The 18,502-nt window shown below is 46.0% G+C and overlaps 1 protein-coding gene across 1 annotated transcript in view; it reads right to left on the reverse strand.

Annotated features, from left to right (window-relative positions):
* Positions 1–18,502, reverse strand: part of SLC12A1 (solute carrier family 12 member 1) — a 175,290-nt gene that overhangs the window by 53,760 nt on the left and 103,028 nt on the right. Inside the window, exons 18-19 of the mRNA XM_068272513.1 lie at positions 17,111–17,217; positions 13,860–13,942 (exon numbers count right to left, since the gene is read on the reverse strand). Coding sequence (XP_068128614.1) covers positions 13,860–13,942; positions 17,111–17,217 — 190 coding nt within the window. The remainder of the gene's footprint in view (positions 1–13,859; positions 13,943–17,110; positions 17,218–18,502) is intronic.

Raw genomic sequence — 18,502 nt, forward strand, 5'->3', positions numbered from 1 at the left:
AAGAATCCACTAGTTCAAGGAGGCTTGATACTCTGCCAGGCCAGAATCCAAGCTCCTCTCCCCAGCTTCTTCCTCTCCAAGAACCGGATCTTCCCAACCTCACCGAGAATGCCGTTCACCACCACCTGGACAGGCGAGATTTTCTGCCTAATCGCTACGTCACACCGTGCCAACCATACGTGTCTCCTAACCACTAGGCAAACTATGTATAAAGTGCACAAATCAAAGTTCTGGCGTTGGTTAAAAGCTCCATAAGCCCACTCAGCATAACTCAGATGCTCCAGAAATGGGATACCTAGGGCCCCTCCCACCTGTTTATACACTTCTACATTAAAGGGGCATGCTGTTAGAAAGTGGTCCATGTCCTCCTCAACAGAACACTCCTGTCGAGGACAGCCACGAATCTCCGCTCTCCGACCCCACATGTTCCCTCTAACATAAAGCTTGCCCTGGAAAGTTAGCCAGGCGATGTCCCACAATTTGTTCGGAACGCGCGGTGAGTTAAGTAACCGCAAACCCTCCTTCAAAATTGGGCCTGGGCAATCCTTCAAGGCCAGTGGGTCATGGAAATAAGAGTCCACCACCCTAGTCAGCAGGACTTTCCTGTCGACCGATCTGATGTCCTCCACTCCCAATCCCCACTGCCGCAATTTTTTCATGCAAGGCAAAACATAGGCCGGAAGGTAGCCATGACGTGCATTCAGTTTCTTCACTAAGCCACCGCTCATCCAGTCCCTGAGGAAAGGCTCACACCAGATCTGAAAGAAGCTTACCCAAGTAGGCAGGCTCTCTGCCAATAAACTACCAAGATTGAACTTAATAAACATCAGAGAGAAAAAGACGATCGGGTTGACCATCCCTAAGCCACCCTCTCGCCTAGTTTTGTAAGTGATGTTTCTACGTACTGGGTTCGTTCTGTTCCCCCATAACATCAGGAAAAACAGAGCATTAATCCTGGTGTACAGTGATGCTGGCAAAATTGCAACGTAGCTAACATACAACATTATTGGCACCAGATAGGTTTTAATCAAGTCAACCCGTTTCCTAAAGGTCAACTGCCAACCCTTCCAACGAGCTACCTTAGTGTCGACATCTTTCAGCTTGCTTTCCCAATTTCGCAGGCCGTAATCGTCTGGGCCAAATTTGATGCCTAGGATCTTGATTTCATTTTGAGGCACGGGAAAGGAGCCAGGAAGTGCAAAGGATTCTCCTTCTTTTCCCAACCAGAAAGTTTCGCACTTATCCGGATTGATTTTCGAACCAGATGCCGACGAGTACAGAGCGATCTCTTCGGCCACCACCAACGCCTCCTCCGCCTTCGAGATCACAACTGTAACATCATCGGCATAAGCCACCACCTTCAGAGGCGAGACACCAGAGATGCCCACAGGAACCCCACCGAGCGCACTGCCCTCTAACCTTCTCACGAAGGGGTCGATGGCAAACACGTACAGTAGAGAACTCAGCGGACAACCCTGGCGGACCCCCGAACTCACCTCAAAAGGCTGGCCAACCCATCCGTTGATGAGCATGAAACTCTCAGCCTCTTTGTATAAAGTCTGTAGCCAATTAACAAACCTCCCCTGCAAGCCGTACACACTAAGTAGCCGCCATAGGTACTTATGGTTGACTCGATCAAAGGCCTTCGACTGGTCCAACGTTAGCAAGAACTTTCCCCAGCCCTCAGCCCTGCACCGTTCCAGAACTTCCCGGACAGCTAACAGTGCTGAGAAAGTGCTCCTACCTGAAACCGAGCAGTGCTGGTGGCGGGAAAGCACATCCGTTACCTGGGACAAGCGCCAGAATAAAATTTTTGCCAAGATCTTCCTGTCGACATTGAGAAGGCTGATGGGACGCCAGTTCTCAATCATCTCAGGATTACGACCTTTTGACAACAGGATCACCGCAGATTGCCTCATGGAGGGTGGTAAATGACCCTCGGCAAGGCAGTCGTTAAAGGCACCGGCCAATTGAGGGGCCAAGACAGACTTGAAAGCCTTGTAGAACTCGGCCGTCAGTCCACCCGGACCCGGGGTCTTTTTAGGCGCGAGACCATCAATGGCCCTCGCTACTTCGTCTACGGTGATCTCGGTCGTCAAATCAATACCAGAAACATCAAATTCTCCCAGACCTGGTATGGAAGCCAAGAAATCATCCATCCTTGCCTGGTCAAGTGGCTTCTCCCCAAGCAGCTCGGCATAAAACTCTCTAGCGATGGACAAGATCTCCGACCTGGACTTTGTCAGAGACCCCGATCCATCCCTAAGACCGTGGACCGTCCTAAGCGCTGAACTTTGTTTGAAACTCTGGTAAGGGTTCAGTCGAGTGGTATTTACCATGATCCCTCTCCAGAGTCAAAGAAGCCAACCGGTCATATTGCTGCTGCCTGAGGCGGAGTTTGACCTCAGAGATCTCCCCCGGATCTCCGCCCTCAGAGACAAGAATGTTTAACCTCTCCCTCAGTTGCTGGTAAGCAAAGTTTCTATCAATACTCTTACGAATAGCTAGACCCTTGAAGAATCTGACAGCACGTTTTTTGACTTCCTCCCACCACTCAGACCTATTGTTGAAACAGTCCAGGATGGAGACCTGTGCCTGAAAAAACTCCTCAAAGGATTGTCTCACTTCACTTTCCAGCAGCAGGGCCGAATTCATCCTCCAGATACCCCTACCTCTGGGAGGAGCGTCTAAAGCATTTAAGCACACCGATAGAATAAGGTGGTCAGAGAATTCCACCGCCAACAGCTTGGGGGCTGAAGTGATGAGACTCTCCGAAACAAAAAACCTATCTATTCTAGACCTACGACTACCACTATAAAAAGTGAAGCCTGTGAGACCCGGTGAATGTCGAATGTGTACATCCACCAGATCAGCATCTTTAACTATCCTATCTAAAAACCTACCATCGCCGCTTATCCGGACCCGAGCACTCGCCCTGTCCTTGGCCCTAGTGACGGTGTTAAAATCACCACCCAGGATCACAGGACAAGCGGAAAAAAGGAATGGCCTGATCTGTGTGAAAAGGCGCTTCCTCTCCCCTTTAATCGAGGGGTTGGCATAGGTGTTAATAAGCCTGAGGTCCTGCCCTCTCACACAGACGTCCAAGACCAGACACCTACCCATCTCCACCTCGATAACTCGCCGGCACATTACCATGTCGGTCCTAAAAAGGACCGCCACACCACTACCAGGCTCTCCCGCAAGAGAACAAAAACTCTGACCAGACACCCAGTCCCTCTCGGCTAACCAGAGGTCAGCCATAGAGGTGAGCCTGGTCTCCTGTAGGAAAAGGATATCAGCCTCCAGGCTGGCCAGAATTGAAAACGCAAATTTTTGAGCTCTGGGAGTTTTGATGCTAGCACCGTTGATCGTTGCCAACATTAGTGGTGGGGGAGCAGCCATTAGAGTGATTGAGGTTTCCCTTCATACTCCTTTGGACAAGGACAATGAAACTAAAAGCAAAAACACAACATCAACAAGAAAAGAAAAACACAAACACAAGGACAATACCCCTTCAAATAGTGGCAGTACCACCAGTCGCCATGTCTTTTTCCTCTGATGATAGAGGACCGCTGGCCAGTATGTCAAAACGGTTAGCCAGCTTGACATCTTGGCGTTTCTGTACTAGAATTTCCCAGTTCTTTTGGGAAGCTTTTCTCACCAGAGGCCCAGTTTTGGGTCCTCTTTTACCCCTTCTAGTTTTCAATCTTTCCTCTAAAAACACCTTCTCCTCTGAGGACAAGAGCTCCTTGCCTCTGGGCCGAAGGTAAACCCCCGTGAAAGGGGGAAAAGGGACATGACCAGGGTCAACAGGGATGGAAGGGGAGGAGGGGGGAAGGGAATCAGGGACAATGTCATCTGGAGGGGGGGGGGAGATCGATGACAATGTCATTGGGAGGAGGGGGGGGAGATTGATGACAGCGTCATCAGGAGGGGGAGGGAAGGAGGGATCTGGCAAGGGGGAAGGGAGGGGAGGGAGATCAGAGGAAGGAGAGGGAGGGGGAACAGGCTCTTGAGGGGGAGGGGGCTATTGAGGGGGAAGGCAGTGGGGAAGAGGAAGCAAATGGGTATCCAGAGGAAGGAGGGTTAGTACCCTTCTTGCCTCTTGTTGACCTTGGAGGTCTTATGCGTTGCGCCTTGGGAGGAGAACCTTCCCCCCCATGAAAGGCATCCCTGAGCTGCCCCGACCGCCTGAGTCCAGCCTGCCCCTCAGGGGCCACGTTGGTCTTAATGGGCCGAGAAGAAACAGCGGGAGGGACAACAGGAGAAGAGACAACAACAGACTCAGAGACATTAGGAACTGGGTCAGACTGAATAGACACGCTAGGAGTTGGCAGGGGAACAAGCTGATTCTCCTCGTCCATACGGACCAACATGGCTCTCCTGAGCTCCTCAAGCATAGTTGCCCAGGAGGTCGGGCACTCCGTGTAAGGGTGACCGTACTCAAAACAAAAGTTGCACTTAATATGGCGACAACTTCCTGAGGAGTGCCCGAACTCCTGGCACTTACTACACCTCGGATCGGGGCAGTTGCTGGCGAGATGCCCCCTCTTGCCACATTTATTGCAGGTCCTGAGCTGACCGGGATAAAAGACGATAATTTTGTCACGCCCTATAAGGGCGGATCGGGGAATATGGGTGACAATTCCCTCCTTGGTATGGAGCTTTATCGCCACCTCATTTTCCCCCCACCAAATTCCCATGTCGTCCAGGACCCGCTGTGGTGGGGACATCACGTCAGCAAAATGCCGGACCCACGCCATCAGGTCCCTAACAGGGATGCTCTCATTTTGTACCATGATGTGAGCCCTCTTTTCTAATGACTGCCGGGATAGAGGGAGGACTGAAAAACCGTGCCAACGGTTGTTTATCGACACTTTCAGCCTCTCCTCTAGGAAAGCTTCCATCCCGTGCAGCGATAGAAAACTCACATCATAGTACTGGGGGGGGGGTCCCCCGGAGCTGTGATCGCGAATAAATCGCATGGTTTTGTCCCCAGATCCAGGAGGAACTTGACAAAGTCTTTCTTACTCGGGATAGCGGAATTGTGCTCCCACTTGAGTCTGACTACGTTCCTCCTGCCGGGGACAAATGTTTCAGACTCTAGCTCCAGGGGAGCTAGGACTCTCCTCCCAGACGTGGAGTTTCGTACTGCCTTGGAATACGATCTGGGCTGGGCAGTAGATGTCCCCTGAGCCGGGGCCGCCATAGAAGCAAGAGCTCCCGGGTTGGAGGCGGGGCCCAGGGCTGGAAAATCAAAGCCCACCCTGGTCACCCTCTCCAACTCAGGCAACCCCCGACCCAGCAGCCACCCCACCAGCCTCAGCCCCAGCTAAATTGTCACTGGGCGCCTCATCAGGCACTGTGGTGACCACAGGGGGCACAGGGAGGGGGCCTCATACCTAGGGGAGTTAGGACCCAAACCAAAAATAGTCTCGCTAAATTCCATTTTACCTGTGTAGGCAAATCTCTTAATCATATCGTTTTCAATTAGGAATCTTTTACCGTTAGCACTAAACTCAATTTGGCGACCACAGTTCGGGTCACCTTTGCCCACTAGGTAGAGGCCCTTATAGTCCCCACCAGGTTCTACAGGGTAAATTTTGGTCTCACCCGAGTGACCCTCAAGTATTACCAAACGCTCTTTTTCTAGTCTATAAATACAATCCATGGTGTGGAACTCTGTGACTAGATCTTTCAAATTAATAGGCGGAGGTTCCACATGTTTCTTTTTATCTTTCTTTTTCTTTCTTTCACTATCTGAGTCTGAATTATCATCATCAGAAAGAGAATGAAAACTTTGTCCAAATAAAGGATCTAGACCATGACTGATTTGGTTATCCTTAATCATGACTATCTCGCCATTCTCTTCCCTGTATAGGACAGAAGCCCTTTTTCCATCATCACTGTCAGGGAGAGAAAACGAACCTTTCATAGCCACCTTAGAACTTGAGGTGAGGTCTGTAACAGAAGTGCCAGGAAGAGCCCCATCTGCATCTCTATCCCCTCCCCCCTGCAGACTTAACTCCGCATTGGCACCTCTGTCCGAGCCACCAATAGACAACACATGTACACCTCCAACAGCACCAGTATAGCGGCATTTTCTCAGTACCGCCCATATTTACATTTAAAGAGAATCTGTACTCTAATATTCTTACGATAAAAAGCATACCATTCTATTCCTTATTTTCTCCTGTGCCCCTCTGTGCTGTTTCTGCCACTCTGCTGCAATCCTGGCTTGTAATTAACAGTTTTAGGCAGTGTTTACAAACAAACTAACCAGCTTCTAATAGGCTCAGCTAAGCATAGTGTGTAAGTCATCTCAGAGTGTGCAGGGGGCCTGCAGAGGGTGTGTATCGCTTCTACCAATCACAAGCAGCCCTGCACATTCCACACAATCAAGCTTTAGCCCGACAAACAGAACAGAGGAAAGATACATTGATTTATTACAGAGACAGTGCAGTTAGGAAAGACTGCAGTAAGCCGGAGCAGATTAGAACAGGCATAGGAACTTATAGGATAGAAGAACTAAGGCTGAAAAATTTGTTACAGAGTCTCTTTAAATTTGCATTTACATTTGCATTTGTATTTTCTTCCTCCATTGAGGACAACTCTGTCTCCTCCACCTCAACTACATCACACTTAGATTTTTTCTTCCTTCTACCCCCACCTACTACAACAATGCTAGGTTTCTTTAGCTTATTCTTTCCCTTTTTCCCCCTCTCAGAAGAAATTTTGGAAAGAGACTTTTTCTCACCCGACTTCTTGCCAATAATTTGCATGGCTCCGCCCACGGAAGAGTCCTGTCCACTCATGGGAGCTTGGAAGTCCTCCATGGATTCACCAGAGTCCCGAGCCTCAGAGGTCGCTTTCTGTTCTTCAGGAATAATACCCAGGTTGGCAGGGATCCAAGTCCCCAGCTTAGGCCTGTCTTCAGATGCAGAGTCCGCATCCCCCTGCGTTCCACTAGACACACTTTTCACTTCCTGGTGCGCTCCACTAGCCACCTGCAGACTACAAGCTGCAATTTCCGTTTTGGGACACGGATTTCCGTCCACGTTAGGTACGCCTCCAACCAAAGCGTCATGCGTACCAACGGCCGCCACCTCCTCTTGATGACACGGCTCCCCGGCCGCATTGGATCCTCCTCCATGCGCTCCACCGGCCGCGTCAGGTACGCCTACTTCCATGGCGTCATGCGTACCAACGGCCGCGTGGGGTACGCCTGCCGCCTTTCCATGCGGCTGATTGGCCGCTTCCACCTTGCGCGTCACTTCCGGCGGGCCGGCCGGAAACTCAACTGGCGTCTCCTTCGGCGTCTCGGCGCCATCTTGCCCCATAGACACAGCATTGCCGGCGCCATTTTGGACATGGACCTCCGCACATACTCCACGGACAGGCTCTGGGGGACGTTCCCTGAAACCCTGGGTGCACTCCTCACCCCCCGCAACATCCCCAGACACCACCGGAGAAGCAGGTAAGCCCATACCGGCAGCATCCAGGGGAGCAGGGGGGGATTCTGTGCGGGTGCCCGGGGAGGCCATTACAGCCTCATCAACCCCACCACTTGGTGACATAGTAGTGTACAAGATACAGAGGCGCCAAAAGAATAAAAGGTAATTAAATGAACTTAAAAAACCAACTGGTTAAACAGAGGAGGCAGCGGTGGTCTTACCCCCTCCAAACAGACACAGGCAAGGACTGCGATTCAGACAGTCAACAATTTATTCGGAACTCCCAAAAACAATGCAACGTGTTTCACGGGCCATACATCCCGCTTCCTCAGGCAAAATACAGTAGGAGTCACAGCATCTGTATTATATCAGCGAGCTCGGCCTTATCTGTGACTAATCACAAGTTGAAATTTGATCTCCCAGCTGTGTCAGCTGTGCCACACCAGAGCAACTAATTTTTTAAACACAGGATATTAAGAATTTGTCTGCTACCATGAAAGCAAGAAGTAGACACACTGCAGATTTATTGCAGGATTTGTATCAGCTGTAACAAAGAAATGTTTTTCTTTAAAGGTTATTCTGTTTATTATCTTTTAGAGCAGAGAGGAAGTTCTGAGTTGAGGTCTGTTTTAACAGGAAGTCGAGATTTGTGACCAATGTTTGCTATCCTTACCAAGGCAGAGGTACTGAATTTAAAGAGGAACTCCAGTGAAAATAATGTAATAAAAAAAGTGCTTCATTTTACAATAATTATGTATAAAGGATTTAGTCAGTGTTTGCTCATTGTAAAATCTTTCCTCTCCCCGATTTACATTCTGACATGTATCACATGGTGACATTTTTACTGTGGGCAGGTTATGTAGCTGCTCCTAGCTGTTTTGGCTGTTAGAGACAGCTGTAAACAGCTAATTCCTATCTGTGAACTGTGTTACATTGTAACAAACTGCCAAAAGTACCGCAGTCCCAGAGCTTCTTGTGGGAGGGTTTCAGCACAAAATCAGTCATACAGCGCCCCCTGATGGTCTGTTTGTGAAAAGCAATATATTTCTCATGTAAAAGGGGGTATCAGCTACTGATTGGGATAAAGTTCAATTCTTGGTTGGAGTTTATCTTTAATAACACAACTTGATCATGATGATGTGTACCCTATTAATTTATGGGGAATTTGATTTTTAGGTTTAAGGCAAATTTAACCAATATTTAATCCAGTAATACCATTTTATTTTTTTTTGGACATTTGACCACAATATAATTGATTAGCTTCTGTAAGCCAGCTATTGTTATGATATTGCCATCTAGTGACAGTGTACAGACATTACAGGGACAAGCGGGGTCATTCAAATTGCAGGTGATATAGACAAAATGTACCAGACATGGTTCCAAATCATGAATTTTTTTCCGCTAAAATCTAGTTTTTTTCCTCATTAGAAAAGAATCACCTCCTCCAGCTGTAACTAATGTTTTATCTTGTATAAAATTTCACTATCGATGGTTATGCATTGCTTATATGGTATTATATATCTGCAGAATGGCGGGTGACAACGTATAAATCATGCGTGTTATCATCATAACTGAATGTGTCACCGTGTGCTACAAAGCATTACTATACTGGTACAGTCCACAAGTTCCAGGACATTTATTACTATCATAATTAATGTCACTCTCATTGAATATAACATTTTCCTTTACACTCTGTTCCCCACTATCAGAAATGAGTTATGACAATGCAAGGGGGACAGGAGAATGTGTATTTCATTGGCTTTCAATAAACAGATTACAGGAAATGCACAGCTTGAATCAGAATTAATTATAGGTTCATTTAAAAGCTGTAATTTACAAGCATCCATTCTGAGAATGGATGAAACAGCAGCATGATTCAATCATTGTATCTCCTGTAGTTTGATGCCTCAGTGCCAGGGAGCCTGGTGCTGGGAACATGTTGCTGTTTTGGTGCCACATAGACTCGCTGTAATTTGTCATTTCACAGGAAGCGTAATGCGTTTTGTATGGCTCAATGTACTCTTACTCATTAGCAGCCCGCTGTCCTGATATTTATGATTTAGACATATTCAGACAGTCCTGCGTCTCAGGAGATGTAATATGTCATTTCTGGATGAGTCAGCGTAAAATATTGTTGTTTTTTTTAATTGATTATTAGACAGAATACTACAGTGATGATAATAGGGAGGAGCAGCACATATATGTACATGCAGCTGGAGGCCTAAGCTGGCTCTCTACATAACGTCAGTCTGAAGTCAGAAGATATCTAATGCATAAAGTTTATGGACAGTTTCTCCTGAGTATTCTCCTAGGAGGTAATTTTTTATCTTCTCTTTAAAGGGAACCTTAACTGAACGGGGGGGGGGGGGGGGGTAAAGAGTTTTACTTACCTGGGGCTATTACCAGCCCCCTGCAGCAGTCCTGTGCCCTCGGCGCCGCTCTGGAATCCTCTGGTCCCCCGCTGTCACTTAGTTTCGTTTGTGACGACTCACCAGTCGCCGGCCGCCATGCGTATTATTGGACGCATTCACCAATGCAAATAGCGCTATTGCGGACCGCAACGCGTACAAAAATACGCGTTGCCGCATTCCGCACGCGTAGTATTTTTGTACGCGTTGCGGTCCGCAATAGCGCTATTTGCATTGGTGAATGCGTCCAATAATACGCATGGCGGCCGGCGACTGGTGAGTCGTCAAAAACGAAACTAAGTGACAGCGGGGGACCAGAGGATTCCAGAGCGGCGCCAAGGGCACAGGACTGCTGCAGGGGGCTGATAATGGCCCCAGGTAAGTAAAACTCGTTACCCCCCGTTCAGTTAAGGTTCCCTTTAAATTACATTTTCAGCACTTTGCTATTGAAAAACTACCAAAAAGTAGGTGAAAAATGTACTGTCAAAATTATTTTGAGTATTTTATGGCTTGCTGGGGGTTTAAAAGGCCTTTTATTAAACTTACACAAGGACCAACACACTCAAGACGTCCTCTGTACTTACAAACTTTGTTTATTAGAAAATTTCTTCAGAGTGTAAAGAAACATTAAAATCGTGAAAGATCCAACGAACGTCCAAGCAAGCAGATAAACATCAGAGATGATCAATGTACATTAAATGCTCAGTCCCTTGGTTAAACCAGGCTATGCATTTTTAGCAGTCGGGTAGACACAGAATCACAATATCAAACGTCCCAACATAATGGTGATAGATAATGGCCTAGAGCTGTTTGGGGCGTCAAGCCCGTCTTCAAGTCAAGTGCACTTTTCTAATAAACAAAGTTTGTAAGTTCAGAGGACATTGACTGTGCTGGTCTTTGTGGAAGTTTAGGAAGTGTCCAGCCGGGTGCTCTGGTGGACTGACCCTGCACCTCATTGAAGCTGTGGGGGAGTATGGCCTAGACACAATTTTACAATATACTAAAAGCCCTTTTATTGAAAAGGTGTAAGAATATCACCTAGAAGAACAATTAGGCAAAAAGGTTAATTGCATATGGACCTATGACTCCTTCCCCCACTACATAAGGCAAACTATGTACGGAACCCGCCTATGCAGAGTACACATTAGAAGCATGCCTGTAACCATAGCTACCTCTCCTCGCTGTAGTCCTCCTGTCTCCCTGGCAGCTTCGGTGCTCACCGCGAGTACCCCAGGACTTCACTGCGGTGACATGACAGCGAGCCTGGAGCTCTTGCGGTGAGTAATGAAGCTGCAGGGGAGACACATGGAGAGGAAGCTATGGTTTCCAATGTGCACTCTGCAGCAAGAACATGCTTCCAACATGCACTCTGCATGGGGGTCAGGTTCAGGTGTTGGGGGTTGGCCTACTGGCAGGTCACTCTGTTTGGCCTTTTTTTAGGCCAAAAGTGGGGGGGAAGTGGTCTTATTCGCGGATGAGCTTAAGCTCTTTGATATACAGTATTTAAGATTTAAAAGATAAAAAAAGATCAGAATCCTATTTTCTAAATCATCTTTTCTTTTTGTCCCCATCCTCTATCTTTTTGACGCTGCCACTGCTACAGAAGTGCCTAGTGTTTTCTTGCCTCTGGGCCCTATATGCTCGCCCAATATAAATAATGTAGGCCCATCCCTTTCCTCCACTTCTCCACCCCTGTATTGCTGCAGTGGACAGTGTGCAAGTGCCTTGCCTTCTCTGGCTGTGCACAAGTAATTGCACACATGCACACACAGGACCTACCTGGGGTGGGGGTGACCATGGAACAGCACAGGAAAAGGAGACAGGAGAGGGAAATAGCTACAGTAGCTCAATAAGGTTGTTGCAGTGCAGATTTAGGCTACGTTCACAGTGGGCTGTGTGTTCCCTGTAAAAGCAGGAATGCAATGGAATGGGAAAGTCACACCACAGGTTGTTGGAGGACCATTGTGTCGCATACAAGGATGCATATATTCAGTAAAATGTATTGATCATTGTCACTACATCCTGTCAAAGCACGTTTTGTAGTGATGCACTGCATAAGTGCGATGGGATGAAGAACATTGTTAGATCACAATGGACGCGCTGTGACTGCTGTATATCTTTTACATTGCAGTATGATGTTCCATGTTACAGTGTAACTATCCAAAGGAGGGGTCCGCGCACAGTCTTAGTGAAGCAAAAAGTGCAGGTTTTTATTGCTCCATTACACACATGCAATTTTTATCTGACCGGTTTGGCCGACGATCGTTTTGTGGCCTTTAGAGGTCCCCTTTGTCAAGGCATAGGCCGAAAAAAAAAATATACGGATGTCTATATATGTTTTTCTGCCTATGCCTTGACAAAGGGGACTCCTAAAGGCCCAGCTTTTTTGTGTGCATTCAATAATATATTATTGTGAAATAATTATGCATACAATGCTTTTTAAAAAATGTAGTTTTTGCAAAATAAAAAAAGGCAACTTTCTGATCCACCAGTTAAAAAACTCTCATGGACCTACGGCTGCCTACTCACTGCCTGTCAGTCTGGGACACTCCCCCTTTATCACATAGACAATGAAGGAGTTGGATGGGCAAGGGAGGAGTGTTTGCCCTAGCAGCTAAAGCTGTGCCACACTGCTAATTCATATCCTTTCACAGCTTCAAAATGGCTGGGAGGGGAACAGTGGCATTAGCAGGTTGCTGAGGGTAAAATAAAAAGCTATGAATACATTCAGTTGGTATTTTCCTATTTTAATTTGCATTGTTTTTAGAAAAAAAATGTTTAATGCAAAATTTATATATGACAATGTTCTATTAAACCCACATACAGTGGTGTAGCTAAGCAGCTAAGGGACCCAGTCAGGGGCATAACAATAGACCCTGCAAGGGATGCAGCTGCAGGGGGCCCAGAAGCCTCAGGGGGCCCCATGGGAGGAGACGTTTGTTTACCCTTTCTTGAGAGACTGACAACTTAGGGTGCAGAGAGAAAAGGCTTTCTGCTCTCTGCACATTTGTTCTAATGACTGCATCTGCCCAGCCACTGATAAGGAGTCATACAAAGTTTTACAGACAAAGATTTGTAGACAATCCCTATTCAGTGTTCTTGTAGACAGTCCCTATTCAGTTTTCTGCAGTCTGCACACCATGTGTATCTGTTTGTGTGAAAACATGCACGTTTTATCACAGAAGCTAATGTAATTAACTGAGAAAAAGCATGCAGTGCTTCACTGCTGTCTGTTTTAACTGCATGGGGAAAACACATTGCAAGTGTGCACTAGCCAATTGAATAACATTGGTTCTCAGTTTACCTGTGCAGAAAGAATGCGAGGAGGGGGGAGGGTAGGGGGGCCCCATCCAAAGTTTTGCAGGGAGGGGGAGGTGATTTCTAGGTAAGCCCTGGCCCCAGTGCAAGTTTTAGATGGGGCCTCCTCATGCACTTTTTATAGAACAATTGATATTGAGCACCAAAAGCTGCCAAGGACAGCCTCAGTGTCACATATAATTAGGGAAGAAAAACAGTTTATTCATGATTAGCATTATTTAAAGCACATATAGAGGTGACAATTACTAACATAACACCAATGAAGAGCTAATATAGTGGCTGAAGGTGGGCCCCTCTGGTCCAGGGGCCCCGGTGCGGTCATGACCTCTGCATCCCCTACTGCTACGCCACTACGCACATAAAACCTGAACTGGGGCTTTAAGAAGGAATATTCAAACGCTGTACAGATACAGTTGGGACTTGTTTTCTCAAGATTTCTCCAGCTTAAGCTGTGTATTATACAAGTTGATAGAAACCAGAAATGGCAAAAACAACTCCTGTAGAGGTAAAATAACAAAAGCAGCAAGTGTCAGAGGATACTCGGAATGGTATGATAGCCTATAATAGCTTGTTCTATATTTGTTTCAATAGAATCAGTTGTTTGCAGTACTTCCAGCGTGTTGTGCCTGGAATACTTCTATTAAACTGAGATTCGTATGCTCATAAACAAAACACTTACCTTGAGCTTGAAGAACCACGGAGATGTCAAAGCCCTGGCTAATTCTCACAATCACAACTCCATATTCAAAGTCGAAAGCATCGCTGTAGAGAGACAGAGCTCATTTACCATCAGGGCTGCAAACTTTCATACTAACACAAACATAAACATTATTTTCCTTCATGCTGTGAAAGTGTAACTGCAATGCCATACTAGCATAGAGTCCGCATACAATCAGCCTGCCCAGTATAAACAGCCATTTAAAGTGGATCCGAGATAAACTTTTACTCATTGCATAATTGTGTTCCTTTCATATAGTTTATAGGGCATTCCTCAAGCCAAACACTTTTTCTGTTTTGTTTTAATACTCTAATTCCCTATAAAATAAACAAGCCTCGCCCACAGCATTTCACAGTGCCTTGGCACTGTAGCAAGGGCTTATGGGAGCGCAGTCTGGGCAGGAGGAGGAGGTTACTAGCCAGAGATTTCAGAGGCAGAGGGTAGGAGGGAGGAGGAGAGGGCATTGAATTTACACACAGACAAGCTGATAGCATCTCCAGCCCTCAGCCTGTGACAATGTGATAAACAGAACATGGCTGCCCTCATTGTATCACAGGAATAAATAATCATAAACTTTTGAAGCTGTTGGCAGCTAGATATGCTGTGTAAACGATCTAAACTTTAACCACTTGCCGACCGCACGCTTATACCGTGCGTCGGCAAAGTGGCAGCTGCAGGACCAGCGACACAGTATTGCGTCGCCAGCTGCAGCCTAATTAATCAGGAAGCAGCCGCTCGTACGAGCGGCTGCTTCCTGTCAATTCACGGCGGGGGGCTCCGTGAATAGCCTGCGGGCCGCCGATGGCGGCTCGCAGGCTAAATGTAAACACAAGCGGAAATAATCCGCTTTGTTTACATTTGTACGGCGCTGCTACGCAGCAGCGCCGTAAGGCAGATCGGCGATCCCCGGCCAATCAGCGGCCGGGGATCGCCGCCATGTGACAGGGGACGTCCTGTCACTGGCTGCACAGGACGGATAGCGTCCTGTGCAGCCCAGATCTCCCGGGGGTGGCAGGTAGGAGAGGGAGGGGGAGGATTTCGCCGCGGAGGGGGGCTTTGAGGTGCCCCCCCCCGCAAAATGCCAGCCAGGAGGAGCGATCAGACCCCCCCTGCACATCATCCCCCTAGTGGGGAAAAAAGGGGGGCGAGCTGATCGCTCTGAGTGCCCTTTGATCTGTGCTGGGGGCTGCAGAGCCCACCCAGCACAGATCACCTAAAACAGTGCTGGTCCTTAAGGGGGGGTAAAGGGTGGGTCCTCAAGTGGTTAAGATATATAGACAAGTTACTTTTTATAGTTAGTTTTTCATCTCGGATCCGCTTTAAAGGACACCTGAAGCGAAGGGTATATGGAGACTGTCAAAAGAGAAGGATGGCACTTCCTATAACAATCTTTATTGCTCCATAGAAACCTTTAATAAAAACAATGTTTCGGTATCACACAAGGTCCCTTATTCAAGGGCTGCTCAAGGCAAAAATATGTCTGCTGCTTGTACTTAAAAAAAAACCCACATAAAATGCAGAATGGGTATAGTCACCTCTATACACTTACTGAGAATGACGTGCTGTGTGCGGGCAGCTGCAGTGTAATTTTGCATGTTATGTTTTTTTTTCCCTTGCAAGTACAAGCGGAAGCGGCAGATTTTTGGCTTGAGCAGGCTTTGCCTTGAATAAGGGACCTTGTGTAATATTGGTTTTATTAAAGGTTTCTATGGAGCAATAAAGATTGTTATAGGAAGTGCCAGCTTTCTCTTTTGACTGTATATGATGGGGTTAGCAGGCATCTAATAGAGGCCTGTGCTAATTATCAGTAATTGGGTGCCCAGGCGATGAGTTGGGCATCCGATGCGGTTGGAGTAGCCTACTATTATCGGAACTATTAGAGGAGCCAATTGTCTATTGTGTAGATGATTGGCTTAAAATAGCAGTAGTTTGGGCACTAGGGTTAGTGTTATGCACTACAAGAAGACGGCCCTAGGAGAGGGAGGTTAGTGTTAGGCCCTAGGAGGGGAGGTTAGTATTAGGCCCTAGAAGGGGAAGTTAGTATTAGGCCCTAGGAAGGGGAGGTTAGTGTTAGGCCCTAGGAGGGGAGGTTAGTATTAGGCCCTAGGAGGGGGGAGTTAGTGTTAGGCCTTAGGAGGGGGATGTTAGTGTTAGGCCTAGATGGGTAGGTTAGTATTAGGCCCTAGGAGGGGGAGGTTAGTGCTAGGAGGGGGAGGTTACTGTTAGGCCCTAGGAGGGGGAGGTTAGTGTTAGGTACTAGGAGGGGGAGGCTAGTATTTGACCCATTAACTCTCTGCTATCCCTTAAAACTAGAGCTAAAGTGGTCCTGCTTAGTGCAGACATCATTGTACATACAGCCTAGTAGCCACACCAGGTTGGGTGAGTGCACTACAAGCGCAATACTACAGCGTGCACTATACAGCATGTATCTAGAAGAAATGATTCTTATGGGTAATATTAAAAACACCCACACAGACTACAGAAAATTACTGTGAAGCTCATCAATGCAATAAACAATGTAGGACTGCTGAGATGAAAAAATACGCCTGGATTTGTGGACACAGCTTAGTGTGAATTATTAAGGCTGAACGTGTGTTTTTTCCATTGTAGAGCCATTTGTGTTTCCAAGTTTTGTATTATTAAAAGGCTATTTTGTGCCAGTCCTCAGGAGCAGCATACAGAGCATCCTTTATTCGGTCTGACTGAAGCTCTGGCCCTCTTTTACTAGCAGGGCAGCATTTACACTGCAGGTGGTATTACGAGTCACCCTGTCATTATCACTGCAGCAATTGAGGTGCACTTTTAACACAGGACCTGAGGTTTCCGCAAGCCATGTCTGGTGTTTGCTAAAAGCTTTCACCAAATGCGATGCATTATGCATTGTAAACATAGCTGTTGAGCAAGTGTTTGGTCTGTCATTTTTATGTTGGCGCCGTTGTCTTTTTGGCAAGATGTGATTCTTCAGAGAGCAGGTGTTGGCATCACCTCCGCACACTGAACAAGGGGAACAGTTGGCAGTCGGGAGAGCATCCTCAGCATAAATATTTATTGCTTTTAAATACAGCCCTCTGTGCATCAGCTATAACAAGGCAAAACAACAAATAATCTGGACCTAATGGAAACGGTGAAATTAATTTTATACATATGTCTTTACTTCTTTTCTAAAGAGAAACAAATGGTGTTTGTATGTGGATCTGCTAAAGAACACTCACTGTAATATGCCCACGTAGTTTGCCAAGTCCACGGAGCTGGCCTGTCTCCAGTCCTTCTTGAATCCCATCACCAGGGTATTGGGTTTCATTCTGCCTAGACCAGCTGCCTGTGTACAAAAATACATATCAATCATATAACACAATAAAAAAATGGGATCTGTTTACTTTAGTAACCTATTATGCTTCACAAACAACAATAAAATAGAGTAGTAAAAAGCTGTTGGGTGAGATAAAGACTAAATGTAGAGCTCCAGGATTGTAAATACATCATTTCTACTCCACCCTGGACATTAGAAATAGCAACTAATGTTTAAAAAATCTGTGAATACTTTTTTTTAAGTTTCTTATCTGTCCACTGTGACAGTGCACCACCAACATTTGCAGGTGAGTGGGAAAAGGCGTGTCCTAGACTGTCATGGTGGCAGACCTTGTCTGCCAGCCTGCTGTACAGGCAGAGAATGGCTCAGGTAAAGTAGCCATAGGCATTTCTACATAACAAAGCTATCTATCTATCTATCTATCTATCTATCTATCTATCTATCGATCTATATATATATTTTTATTTTTTTTTACATTTTTTAGGAAAACTACCACCACTGGTTAGAAGGCCGAAGTTAGCAATAAGGTTAGCAATCCGGGAATAAGTGTCCAAGCTGAGCTGTGTTCAGGTGGGAGTATATGGATTTCTAATTCATACCAAGCACACCCCATCCCAAGTGCCAGGAGTGAGAGACTGAGGCCTTGATTCAATAACTTTTCTCCTCGATTTTATCATAGGAGAAGTTGTCTTCTAATCTATAAAATACATTTTCAGCTCCTGGTAAATAAAGTTCTAAAAAGTAAATAAGCAAAGTCATATCAAACTTTCAATTAATACTGAGGCTTTTTCTGAGTAATTTTTTGCTTGCTGGGGACTAAAACATATTTTTGAATGAGTTGAAAACTCAGGCCAAAAGAACAAGTCTGAATCTTTTGGAAGGTTCTTGCTTCTATGGTATGATTTAAAATAGAGAATAGCTTAGCACAGAGGTAGGACATTTACTTATGAGCCCTATTGGTTTCTGCACTGAATGTAGGTTGCTTTTGTTTTTAATTCGATCGACTAACGATAATTTTTCCATTCTTTTTGGATCTATAAATCACTGATTCATGGGTGGACATCTTGAAATAAAAAGGAAATGAATCTGGCAAATAGTTATTTTTTTTTATTAATTTTCAATGGAATTACTAAAATAAATTTTGACTACAATTTCAGTTGTAAGTTTGATGAAATCTTTTGCTCTTTAAAGAGACACTGAAGCGAAAAAAAATATATGATATAGTGAATTGGTTGTGTACTATGAATAATTACTAGAAGATTAGCAGCAAAGAAAACATTCTCATATTTTTATT

The sequence above is a fragment of the Hyperolius riggenbachi genome, chromosome 3 (assembly GCF_040937935.1).
Source record: "Hyperolius riggenbachi isolate aHypRig1 chromosome 3, aHypRig1.pri, whole genome shotgun sequence".
NCBI lineage: Eukaryota > Metazoa > Chordata > Amphibia > Anura > Hyperoliidae > Hyperolius > Hyperolius riggenbachi.